Source organism: Rhinolophus sinicus, chromosome 9, assembly GCF_057876585.1.
Source record: "Rhinolophus sinicus isolate RSI-liver-muscle chromosome 9, RSI-T2T, whole genome shotgun sequence".
NCBI lineage: Eukaryota > Metazoa > Chordata > Mammalia > Chiroptera > Rhinolophidae > Rhinolophus > Rhinolophus sinicus.
Genome location: NC_142509.1, coordinates 26,907,201 through 26,919,435, shown reverse-complemented (window position 1 = coordinate 26,919,435; position 12,235 = coordinate 26,907,201). Strand labels below are relative to the sequence as shown.

General features: G+C 45.5%; 1 protein-coding gene across 1 annotated transcript in view; it reads right to left on the bottom strand.

Moving 5' to 3' along the window:
- Window positions 1–299: 299 nt before the first annotated feature.
- Window positions 300–12,235, bottom strand: part of MYO1H (myosin IH) — a 49,681-nt gene continuing 37,745 nt past the window's right edge. The window contains exons 20-31 of the mRNA XM_074321620.2: window positions 11,288–11,364; window positions 9,878–9,946; window positions 8,440–8,524; window positions 7,591–7,750; window positions 6,921–7,004; window positions 6,067–6,160; window positions 5,812–5,867; window positions 4,672–4,807; window positions 4,208–4,278; window positions 3,967–4,064; window positions 2,803–2,902; window positions 300–1,685 (exon numbers count right to left, since the gene is read on the bottom strand). Of these exons, the coding sequence (XP_074177721.2) occupies window positions 1,662–1,685; window positions 2,803–2,902; window positions 3,967–4,064; window positions 4,208–4,278; window positions 4,672–4,807; window positions 5,812–5,867; window positions 6,067–6,160; window positions 6,921–7,004; window positions 7,591–7,750; window positions 8,440–8,524; window positions 9,878–9,946; window positions 11,288–11,364 (1,054 nt within the window). The 3' untranslated portion in view covers window positions 300–1,661. The remainder of the gene's footprint in view (window positions 1,686–2,802; window positions 2,903–3,966; window positions 4,065–4,207; window positions 4,279–4,671; window positions 4,808–5,811; window positions 5,868–6,066; window positions 6,161–6,920; window positions 7,005–7,590; window positions 7,751–8,439; window positions 8,525–9,877; window positions 9,947–11,287; window positions 11,365–12,235) is intronic.

The following is a 12,235-nucleotide window of genomic DNA, read 5'->3' as shown; positions in this document are numbered from 1 at the left end:
GTGTGTGGAACAATCTGATTTGTTTGGGCTTCTACACCTTATGAGCTAATGTTTCTGGCAGTCTCTCTACTTTCACTTTTCCTCCAACTTTGCACTCATAGCTTTGAGTCTTTGCTTCCCTGGGATAGGAACAGATCCACAAAACATTCCGTTGTTAATGCCACTGTGAGCTGCACATCGTCCAGCTCTGTTACCGAATCTATTCTACAAGGAACTGATTTTTCTTCTGTTGGCACTAAAGGCAAACAAAAGTCAATATTTATACCTAAGAACCATCCAAGTAAAACACGAGTCTAAGATTTGGTAAAGAGTCAAGTTTTATTACATTGCAGTCGCTTACAATTGAAAACAGTGGAACAGCTTTAGGTCCTTTGTCATCAAGTTGTTTTTTCAAATAGGCCATCTGCTTGTGGTGGCTGGGGGCCTGTGCCTGAGACAATTCCTGGCATAGCCTCTTCTGCTGCCCTCCTGCAATGGCTTAGCAGGTTGGTTGCTGTACGAGTAACCCACTTTCTGTTTGGGGGTGTTTGTATCTTACAGCAGCTATTCAGGGCTCAAGTGTGAACAGCAGTCAGCCCTGACTCTTAGAATATGTCTTTACATATCTGTGTGTCACTAATCTTTGTGCTATGAAAAAAATGCTAATAAGCTTTAGAAGTATGTTGTACAAGCGTTTGTGGACCTAGGTAAAAATAAAAGTTACATATAACGCTTCTACTTAAATCTGTTTTCTGGGTCTTTTCAGAAACACCCAGCGCAATAAAGCCACTGAAGCGCAGTTTTCAGCGAAGAGAACGAGGCACAGAATTGCATCTTCTACTCTGTCCCCTTAACTCTTTTGCTGCATTGATTGATTTCAAGTTTGTTTTTGGTTTTCTTTTCAAAATGTGTCAAATCCACAAAAAAACAAAAAGTTGGTATTTTGACTATTTTACGCAGTTCATAACAATTTGAGCTGCTTTGTATAGAAATGACACTTTTATGTATAAAAATTACGGATGTATCCGACCGTCGCGGCAAAAGAGTCAAAGTTGCTTAGGGTAGAAAAGAGGAGTCGTTTTATCTGTAGTGATTGAATTTAAACATTGGAAGGAAATTTTGAGCAGAAATATGCGGGGCTTCTGAAAAAGCTGAATGAATCAGCGATGTTGCCAGCGCTTTAACACTGGGGCGGTAGGGTCGGAGGGGCCACAGCTCACCATCTGGAACCAAAGGAGCCCATCTGTTGCTAAGGAAGTGGGTCCAGTTCTAAGTTCCATTTATTGAAACCACAGTTCAAATTCCACAGCTTTGTGAAATGTCATTTACTTACTCCGACCAGATAGAGTACTTCATTGTGCCTTGGAAGCAGTCTGACAAAGGTAGAGAGAATCTGTTGCCTACCTTAGAATGACAGGTTTACGTGCCCAAGTGTAGGTCCTGTTGGGAACGTTTAAAACCACCACCTCCTTGGGTGACTTGAGGTTGGCTCCCTGAAGAAGACCCTTAGTGCCACAGGGCGCCTGGGACGCTGGAGTAGGGCTCTGGCAGAAGGTGCCACTCCGTTTCTTCAAAGGTGATGATTCTTTCCTTAGCGCTGCCGTAACCTTTCCTGGAAGGTGTAGCAAACCGGCTCAAATTCCTGCTTCCTGGGTACTGTCTCAGTCAGACGTCATCCTCTCTCAGGACTTCATGCGGACCGACACCTGGGGAGAGTCCACGCTTAGGTGTGGAGGCTGCTCACCTCAGAAGGAAGCAGTTATCACCACAACCGCCAGCATCCTCAGGTAGGTGTGGATGAGCTGTGAGAAGCCAGCCCCACCACCCACACCATCTCTCTTGCCCCGGCTCCCACAAGAGGAGCCACGTTTAGAAATGGGCTCACTGAGGGCTTCAGCATCGTCCGCCTGAGCCATTCAGGCAGGAAGATTGGCTGTGTGACTCCCAGAGGTACTCGATCTTAGGGGTGGACGTTTGAAGAGCATATAAACCGAAAAATCACCTTCTATTTTACATTGAAAATCATGCTTAAATAGTCTAACTTATCCCAGAGGCGTTAATTGTGTGTAGGGCCAGTTACGTTATAAAAGACACTTTTGTGTACTCTTTACATTCACAAAACACTATCCTCGTTAAATGTTTGTGAACTGAAATGCATGAGATACTCCCTGTTGATAGACCATTTTCTAATTAGTTTGTATCAAATAATGACTAATACGTGGTTTATATACAAAATACATCTTAAAGATTCAGCCCCCTCAGCTTTTCATATGTTAAAATTAACATATTATCTGGCAAAATTGGATCAAAACAAGCTCAGTGTACTGCTTGCCTGTGAGGGCTGGTGGGATCAGCACATTTGACTTTCTCGCTGAGACAGCAGTGGTTCCAAAGCCCAGCCCCCCAGCTACATCACAGCCAATTACATCGCAGTGTCTGGGGGTGAGATACAAACACTGGAATTTTTTGAAGCTCACCAGGAAATTGCAATGTGGAGTTTGAGAACCACTGTGATAAAACCTAAGGCCTTCCCCAGCCAGTGAAACGTTGGGCTTTGTCATTTAAAACTGAGAAGAATTTAATGCCCACTTCTGGTTCACTGACAACTAAACATGGTAGGTAAACTTCTTTCCCTTTTCATTCAGTTTGGAATCTATACCTCTAGCATCCATTCCTTCCTGTTTTTCAGATGCAGAATCAGAAATAAAGAGGTGAACTAGCTTAGGATTGCACTCAGTCTATAGAAGGACTGAAATTGGTGGCCTTTTAATCTTTATTCTCATCTAAAACCATTTACCTCCCTCCTCCCCAAACAGCACTCACCACTGTTAACTGTCCATTTTTATCTTTATAGATTTGTTCTTCGGGTCCAGTGTTGAAAACTATTGTGCCTTCTTTTCCAGGACTAATATAAAACTGTAATCTTAACATAGACAAAACAGTGGATTATTGACATACTGTAGTATTTTTCCCCCTTCAGCCTTTGGTCTGCAAAAGAAATTTACTTATGCAGTTTTACTAGTTTCAAGATCGAATTCCTGTTTTATTACAGGAAGCTTTACTGCATACTTGAATAATCAAAAGAAGAAACCCACTTCCACAACTGGGAACCTTACCACCTGTCTCTGTAGTTATCTGCAAATCAATCTAGCACATTCAGTTCTTCAAGGGGCCAATTTGAGGTCTGAAGAACCATTTCTACATCTTCATGCTGCAGCTCTCATAGTGGGCGAGGTCGTCCCTCAGAGGTCCAGTAAAACAAACACCACTGTCCCAGGGACCCAAGTCTCTTTCCCCATTCCACACATGAATGAGCTCATCAGGGCTAAGGGTGCTGTGCCTGATGCAGTCTGAGAATGAGAACCAAGCCTGGCCTTGGGAAACCGCCCATCATCCCTGACCAGCTAGGTGACATGTGGCATGCTGGGTCACCACCTTGTGCCTGGGAAATGCAGAAGGTGGCACCTACTGCAGAGTTGTTGAGAGAATTAAGTACTCTACATGCCAGGTATTTTTCCCTGACGTCCTAGAGACTTTTCAGCACGTGTCCCTTAGTCAGTCTAGAAGCAGCCTGCAAAGCTGAGGCCCACTGTGTTCAACCAAGTGTCCAAAAAAACAGGTTTCAGCAGCAAAGGTGTGGCTGTCACCTGCTCCAGCCCAGAGTCCCAGCCTTCAGTTTGTGGCAGCTTCCCTCAGGAACATAAGCACCTCCTTTCAACATTGGATGGTAAGACCACTCAGTTGGCTTACGTCAGTAAGTAATCACTGACTTCATTTGCCCAGAGCCCAACCCATAGAAGGCAAGGGAGGACGTTCTTCGTATCAGAGAGGGCACGGGTACCCCACTAGAGGCTTCTTTCCCCCCTCCTCTTGTAGGCAATGCTCATTTTATGGGGAGAGGCAGGCTACGATTCAATTCTTCCTTGATCCGCAAATAAACATTTTAACATTGCATTACTTCCGGAGCCGAAGATGGGACCAACCTACCTTCCTTGAACAACATTTACAATGTTCTCCTTTTTAACCAGCATGGCCAGTTTAGTAACCGCTTCAAATATGTGTTCACACTGTAAGACGGCATCCCCCTGAGGTGGAGAGGAGAGGACACGCCGTGTCAGGAGTAGCGGTTTAAAGAAAAATACTCTCCCTTACTGAGGTTTCACAGTGGTCAACATTCCGGCAGTGTGTGTGGCAGTCTCCCTAGCAGAGACTGGTGGTCGTCAGTTACCTTTTGCTTGTTGACTTCTGGCGAAACATGAAGGACTAAGATTCCGTCACTCAGATTGCTAGTGGAGACACCTTAGGACAGATCCAAAATTAGGAACCAGGAACTAGACAACTTGGCGTTAATACAGAAAAGGCACGCCTCGGGTCTCGCTAACCACCCCTCCCCCCCCCCACACACACACACTTTCTCCTCCCAGCTGGGCCCGGTTGGATGAAGGACCTGCGTGCTATTGGGCTGTAGAGAGAGAGGCGCTGAATGAAAAAACAGGTCACTGTGGAAGGTGACTGCCGTCCAGCCTGGTTACTTGAGGGAAAAGGGTACCCCTGATATTTGTGCCAGAATAAGAGACCCAGGCTGGGCCTGGACAGCCCCCCTACACGGAGGCCTTTGGGTTGAAGGCACCTTCATGACTCGTGTGCCCAGGAGCCAGGCAATCCAATGAGTTAAGATTGCTGGCTTCGTACCTTTGAGTGTGGAGTACTCTATTTTCTGCTTGATTTTGGCAAGTTCCACCACGTAAGCCGCTTTCTGAGTAAGAATGAGTTGCCGCTGTCGCGCCTTGAAGCCTTTCCTGTCATATTTAATGACCGGGATACCGTACTGCAAAGAGATTGCCGTCACTACGAGGGGAGGGTACTTCATGGCGGGAAGGGGGCAGCGGGCTAAGTTCCTTGTTACTCAGACTCTGGCCACGTTACTCCAAGCGCTCACACACACATAGGCTCAACCAGATCTTGCATAAATGTGTTTTCTCCTCTGGCTCTCTGCTCGGTAGATGTTGTTTTCTAGCTCTCCCTAAGGCATTGCTCTTGTGAGGAAGTCAAGGTTATGGCCACCTGCTCACAGGTTTGCTCTGAGGTCAACAGAGATGACCTCTCCAACGCTGTGTGGGAGTGAAAGCCCTCACAGCCAGAGGATAATCCACTCCAGCCTCACAGGTGTGTCTTCCCCAGGGGATCAAAGGGACAGAGCAGCCATGAGAGCCATCAAGAGCTTACGTAACCTGGTGGGGCTCGCACAGCAGCTAAGCCCACGTGGGCGCCCAGGCACCTTGCCAGACTGCTCACTAAGAGGGATGTTTAAAGATCAAGTTCATGGCTACACCGGGGGTGCCAAAAAAATGTGTACAAGTGGACACTTTGGTCAGCGTTGCTCAAGCAGTAGTTCGCTGTCATCAGAAGTGTCTGGACGCTGATGGGAACCACTTTGAGCACCTCTTGTCATTGCAGGAGTCAAACGTGACTTGTATTCATCTTTTGTTTTCGGTGTATATTGAGTATTACAATGTTAATACAGTTTTTTCCTTTCTTAAAATGTGTCTACATTTTTTGGGGCACCCTCTGTATTTAACTCAATTTCATAGAAAACCAAACACAGCTCCTGAAGCGACGGATAAGTTCCATAAGAACAGCAACAGGTATGTCTAATCGTCACCTGGTCCCCACAGCCTTAGTTGCTGTCCAGAGCATGACAGGTGAGAGTCTGGCCACCCACATACCCCTCCGTTCACACAGTGCTTCCGGGCACTCTCCATGTAGGAAACAGACCCTGGTCTCAGACCCCACACAGGAGTCCTGTTTGAGGCCAGGCCCACGCTTCCTTACCTGGATTTTCTCATTGCTAATGAGTTGAAGCACTTTGGGATTAATATCTCCTTCATCTAGGGAAGGAACCAGAACACAGTGAATCGTCACTAAATACCACCCTGTGCAAAAGCCACTGGCATCTGCTGGTTTTATGTCCCTCTGTGACCAAGATCTCAATTGGGGAACAGGCGTCAGCAAATGCTATGGAGCCGAGCCTCTTCCTTTGACTTTTTTTAAAACGGAAAGAGTACATACATGGCAAGGTGTACTTACCTAGCCGACTGTTGGCAAACGGTTGGTTTAAAGTTTTTCCGTAGCCTTCTTTCTTTCCCCCGAAGATGGCACTGGTAACTACCTTTTGCTGCATCTGGTCACACAGAATTGAAAAGTAAAAAAATGGTGGCCACGGAGCTCTTTGGGACAGAGAAGAGTTAAGGTCCACGGTATCACTTTCCTGGATAAGCTGTGGGAGCCTTGTCATATACTTCTGCATAGAAATCAGAACACATTCCTGGCTCTAGCCAAAATGCCCTAAAAATTATACTGCCAGAGGTTGAAACTTTCAGAATTTCAGAGGGCAGTTCCTTTCTTCTAGGTCAGAGATGGGCACACTACAGCCTGCGAGCCCAATCCAGCCTCCTGCCTGGTTTTATAAGTCAGTTTTATTGGGGCACAATCCTGCCATCCAGATATGTGTTGTCTCGGGCTGCTTGGGGGCTACTATGGCAGAGTGGGGTCATTGCAACGCAGTTTGTCTGGCCCACAAAGCCTAAAGTATTCTCTCTGGCCCTTTATGGGAAAGGTCTGCTGACCTGAAGATAAGCGTCAACAAAACCAGACCTCCAGCAGAGAAGGGTCCTGCGTTTGCAGGGCAGGGGCCATCTGGGTTACTTTCCCATGGTAACAGTGATGCTGATAACAGCTGCCATTTAACGAGGGCTCTGCTACGTGGTCTACATGCGTTTAATTTTCAACGTGTATGAGGCCTGGGCCTAGTGTGACCCTTGGCTTACAGGTGAATTGGTGGGTGGGGACTGCTACCTCTGATCACCCAGCTGTAGGGCCAGCCCCTGACTCTCCACCAGTCCACCGTCTCACACACATGCATATATACACCGCGTCCCTACCAGTGCCTTCTTCTCGGCTGTGATCCCGCGGCAGTACTTTCGAACCAGATTTCTTCTGCACAGTTTCCAGAGCAGATAGGATGCCTATGTGGAGAACACACTTCTTTTGCACCTGCCTCAGTCACACCCTGTCTTGGGCTGTGGCTTTGAAAGCACAGCTGAGTTTACTTCAACTTAAAGTACAACGTTAATCTTTTATAGTCAAAGCAGTTAATCTTCCAATCCTGCGCTAATTTCGCTACTGCTAAGCTAGGGGTTCTTAAACGTGAATGTATTTGAGTCACCTGAGGAGTTGACTAAAAGGAAATTCCTAGAGATGCCGACTCACTGGGTCCAGATTGGAACCCGGGAATCTTACTGTAGCCCCCACTCTGCACTCCAGACACAGAGGGTCCTCAGGTCATCTTTAGAGAAACCCTGTGACAGTCACCTAACCCATCTGGAAGGCTCCATCAAGGACTGACACCATTTAAAAGTACTCTGTAAACAGACCTCCCATGGCTTTATACTTCCAGTAAGAATATTACGACTTCTTGTGCAATACCCTTGCAAAGAAGTGCTTTGCTAAGGCCGGCCTTTCAAGCCAGGGGAGACAGCACAAAGAAACAGAAAAGTTAAGCTCCGTCAGTGCCCAAGTCATTTGCAACACGAGTCCCAGTGGAGCCCTTACGTTTTCCAAGATCCCAGGAGGCATCAGCCAGTTCTTATCCAGGACATTCGTTGGGATGTAGTACCGAAGATTCAAGATGTATTTCTTCCGCACAAACACGACAAACTCCTCATTGTCAGGACAAAGAGGCTTGTATCGATTGATGAATCCCTTTATGAACCTAAACAGGAAAGGATTTTGTTGGTGTTTCTGTCCCATTTCTTCACCGAGACTTGCATTCTCTCCCCATTTGTTTGATTCAGAGGAAGCCAACTGGTGGAGATTCTTTAGATGGTCCCATAGGCCAGAGCCAGTAATGTAGCCCGCAGGCCAGATCTGCCCCCGAAGATATGTTCTGTTTCACCCACACTATTTTCTGTTTTGTTTTTAGTAGCTTGAATTAGTTGCCAACAACAACAAAAATTGGGAGGTATTACATGGAAGCCAGATTTCCAGCGTTCCTTGAAAAATAATCGAAAGATTTGGCAATGCTGACCTGGCATTTCTCCACGGCAGTGGTCGGCTGAGATGGAAAGATTTCCAGTTTGCTGCCACACCTTATTGTCCCCACCACACCTTACTGTCTTATCCCAGTTCATGAGACTCACTTTACCCGCCTGGCATCAGAGGGCACTTGACTTTGTGACTTTTGAACTAGACTCTTAAGAGATACTAGAAATGTACTGAGCTATAATCACCCCCAAGTTAGGGAGCTCAGAGGGAAGAGATGGGACTGGATTCTTAAGGATTGGCATCCCAAAAGGAATATTAGCTTTCCACACAAATCCGAAAAACCAAGTCTAGGGCCACCCTCTTCAGAGCGCCAGCATTGAGCAGGGCCTCTCTTCCCTCCTGTACCCCAGAACTTACTTCCTTATAATCCGCACAGCCCACTTTCTCCTTTTCATCTCCTTCCGAGCCAGGACTCCACGCCAGTGGGCTTCCAGTTTGATGGCTGAAAGAGTTCACTGCTGGCATTAGAAGGTGAGTACAATCATATTTAAATACAAAAGGCTTTTTCAGAATTGGTCATCCATACCACAAACATCTACAAGCCCATCAAAGCACTTTGCTAGCCCAGAGATGGAACGTCCTGGGGGTGCTCAGACGGAGGCTGAAGTAGGGAGACAGACGAACCCCAGGATGCTCTGGGAAGCTTCAAGGGAAGCCCCAAAATTATGTGAGGGGACCAGAGTTTCCCAAGGTCGTTTCTGGGGACGAGTGGTGCATGTGATAGCATATCCAGTTGTCTTACCACTCCTTGGTTTATTTCACCATGTTTAATTGTCTACATTTAAAAATTGGGGTATATAAACAAATTGGGACACAAAATTTAGATTTCTGGCTTGTCTCCCACTTTCGGAATGCTTTTCTGATTTTTCTCAGTTACTCAGATTTTTTAAATGCTTTTATTCCTCATAACTGGTACAAAAACAACCAACTGGCAACAACCCAAATGCCCATCAACAGAATGGCTAGCTTGGGAAAAACTCATATAGCACAGGGGTCAGTAAACTACAGACCTCGGGCCAGCCACCTGTTTTTGTAAATAAAATTTAACTGCAACATCACTGTGATCATTAATTTATGTATTTGCCTAAAGCTACTGTCATTCTACGACAGCAGAGTTGAGTAACTTCAACAGAAATCATATGACCTACAGGCCTAAAATATTTACTGTCTGGTCCTTTAAGAAAAAGAATGCTGACCTCTAATACAGTGGAATACTATGTAGCTATGAAAATGAATAACTAAATCTACACACATTTACTGGTTGACTTTCAAAAACAACTTAGAGTGTAAAAATGTTGCAAAAACTACAAGCAGTATAATTTATTAAGTTCAAAACATGCCAGCCTAGAACTAGTGTTGAGTGATGCATTCATAGATGGTAAAACTATATTTAAAAAAACAAAAACCCAAGGGAATTATAAATGCAAAAATCAGAAGAGTGGTGTGTGTGTTTGGGGGGGGGCTGACTGAGAAGTGATTGGGGACAGAAAGGATCCAAGGGTACTCCTGATGTTGGTAACTTTTTTAAAAAATTATTCTTTAATCATGCACATGTTATGAATCAAATAAAACATGGAACAAATATAGGTTATATATTATCATCTCTGGTCAACAGAGTAAAAATGAGCAGAGGCCCCAGAACTGGACCCCAAGGCCACCCCATACCAAGGTTTCAAGGACAGGCAGGGAGAGAGGACGAGCAAAGGGAGCCTGTGCTTCCAGGAGGTGGGTAGTTGATTGGAAAACAGTGGGGTTCTGGCCCATCGCAAACTGGAAATGTCTGCTGACTGCTTACCTGCTTGTCTCTTTTTCACATAGACTCTCCTTTCTAGGCAGCCTCTGTACGTGGCTTGAATTTTCGCAACTTAAAATAAAACAAAAGTTTTGGTGAAATGGCTCTCGTTCTTGCATCTTGGTGGTTGTGACCTTCAGAGGGGACGTGAGAAGTGGGCGTTGGGGTGTGCGGTGCGGAGCAGACAGAGGAAACCCATGCAGCAGGGCAGAGATGAGAGTGGGCAGGTTATCGTAAGCCTGGCGGTCAGAAGCTGTCCAATGACAAGCTTCCGTTCTTCCTTCCCTTTGCCTTCCTTCCCCCAGAGTAAGGAACCGAGTTACCATCTAAAGGGGCTGTGGGGCCCTGGTTTCCTGTGAGGCGTTATATTTCATCCTCACACCCTACCTTGCTAGGCAGACATCAGCACATTTTAGCAACGGGCATGCAGGCTTGCGCACTAAGGAAACTTGCTGGCTGCCAGGCAACGCAGCTGCAGGGCTGGGGGACCACACACGCTCCACCTCCTCCTCCCAGTGCCTGAGGTCCCACCCCAGGCCAAGCTCCTCCAGGAGGGTCCCACAGACCAGCAGTGTCACACCCCTGGGAGCTGGTTAGAAATGCTGACTCAGGCCCCCACAGCCAGCTGCAGTCCATTAACCAGACCCGGCTGATGACTACCCACTGGGGTCAAAAAAATGAAACCATGCAGCACAATGGTTAGGAGTCCAGGCCTTGAAGCCAAAGAGACCCACGTTCAAAGCCCAGCTATGCTGCTGACTAGCTGTGTGGCCTCCAGCAAGTTACCCACATCTCTGGGCCCGTTTCCCCGAATATAAAGTGGAGGTAATATCACGTCATAGGTTTGTTCTGACGATACAATGAGAACATGAGTACCAACGAGTGGGTACGCACTGGCACACAGCAAACACTCAGATTACTCAAGCTGAGTCCTCAACAGACCAGTTTCACTTTCAAGGGAGACCTGCCTCAGGCCCAGGAGTTTTTTATTGTTTTCCATTCTCCACCCTCCTTCACCCCCCATCTAATTACCATTCGCAACAAACACCCTGGCTGTAGGCTTTGAAGCTACACCCTCGGACGACGGATACTCATACAAACCAAGTTTCTAAAACCTTCATGTAATGGCAATGGACTCCCATGGGTTTAGGTCCTCGTGTAGCACAACAGAGTTGGATCCAGACTAAAACTGGGGCAGCCCTGCAGTGGTGAAGCCTCTGTGTGCATCCACGAGGATCTCCAAACACCCATTAAAGGCATATAATCACGTGTATCTTACCACTTTCTCATATCTTGTTCCTGGTTTCCAAAGCCAGGAACGTTATATCAAATACCATGTTTAAGATGTATCCCAAGCTAAGCGTGTTCACTTCACATTCTATTGAAATCAGGGCAGGAAAAAAAAAATCATACCTAATTGATGTTTCCTAAATTCAAAGGCCTCTTCAGTAGCAAATAGAGCTCTGGGGAAACGAATGAATATTTTGGTTCTAGAAGTTAAAAAAAAAAAAAAAAAGAATGTTTTATTATTATTTTTCCTAAAGAAAGTTTATCTGAGAACAAGAGTGAAAGCTTTTGCATATCTGACAAGGTGAAATTGTTTTGATAATAGACTCCACCCATATTCAACTCTACCCACATTATCACAAATGGAACATATTTTTTCTAACAAAGATCTGGGCAGAAGTTAAAGACTGTGATTACAGTCAAACGAAAGGTAAAGCTCCGAATCTCATCCTGTAGACTGATTTACAACATAGGATTTAAATCACACCATCCAGTCTTCTAATGCAGGGGATCTCCACTTGGCTTCCTATCAGAAGCCCAGGGACTCATTGAAAGGATACCCCCTTAAGTAGATTGTACTCTAGTCAAGAGTGTCTGGGGGTGGGACCCAAGCAGCCATATTTTTTTAAGCTTCCCAGGTGATTCTAATATGCAGCTAACTAGGTGACCATTGCTTCAGCGGCAGGTAACAATTATCAGAGTTCCTCGGCCCGTCACCCCCGTAGGAAGGGGGATCTGTTGGATACTGATGGCGCTCTTTGATTCTATCTTTCACTCTACTCAAGAACTCCATATATTATCAGCTTTGGGTACAAGTTGGAGCCTTTCTGTATGCTTTAATGATTTCAAGAGCAATATTTAATTAGGCAAATAGCAGAGAGAGAAAAGATGAAAAAAGAAATTTTCATTAGGCATGATACAAATAAATAAAATGAAAAAAAAAGAAAAACCCACTCAGGTTTAAAAGTAAAGCAATGAAAAGTTAAAGCCTGTGAAATTTTATTCATACAAAAGAATAAAAATTGATTTTAAAAGGACTGATTTAAACATGTTTTTCAGCTTTTCTTATTCCTT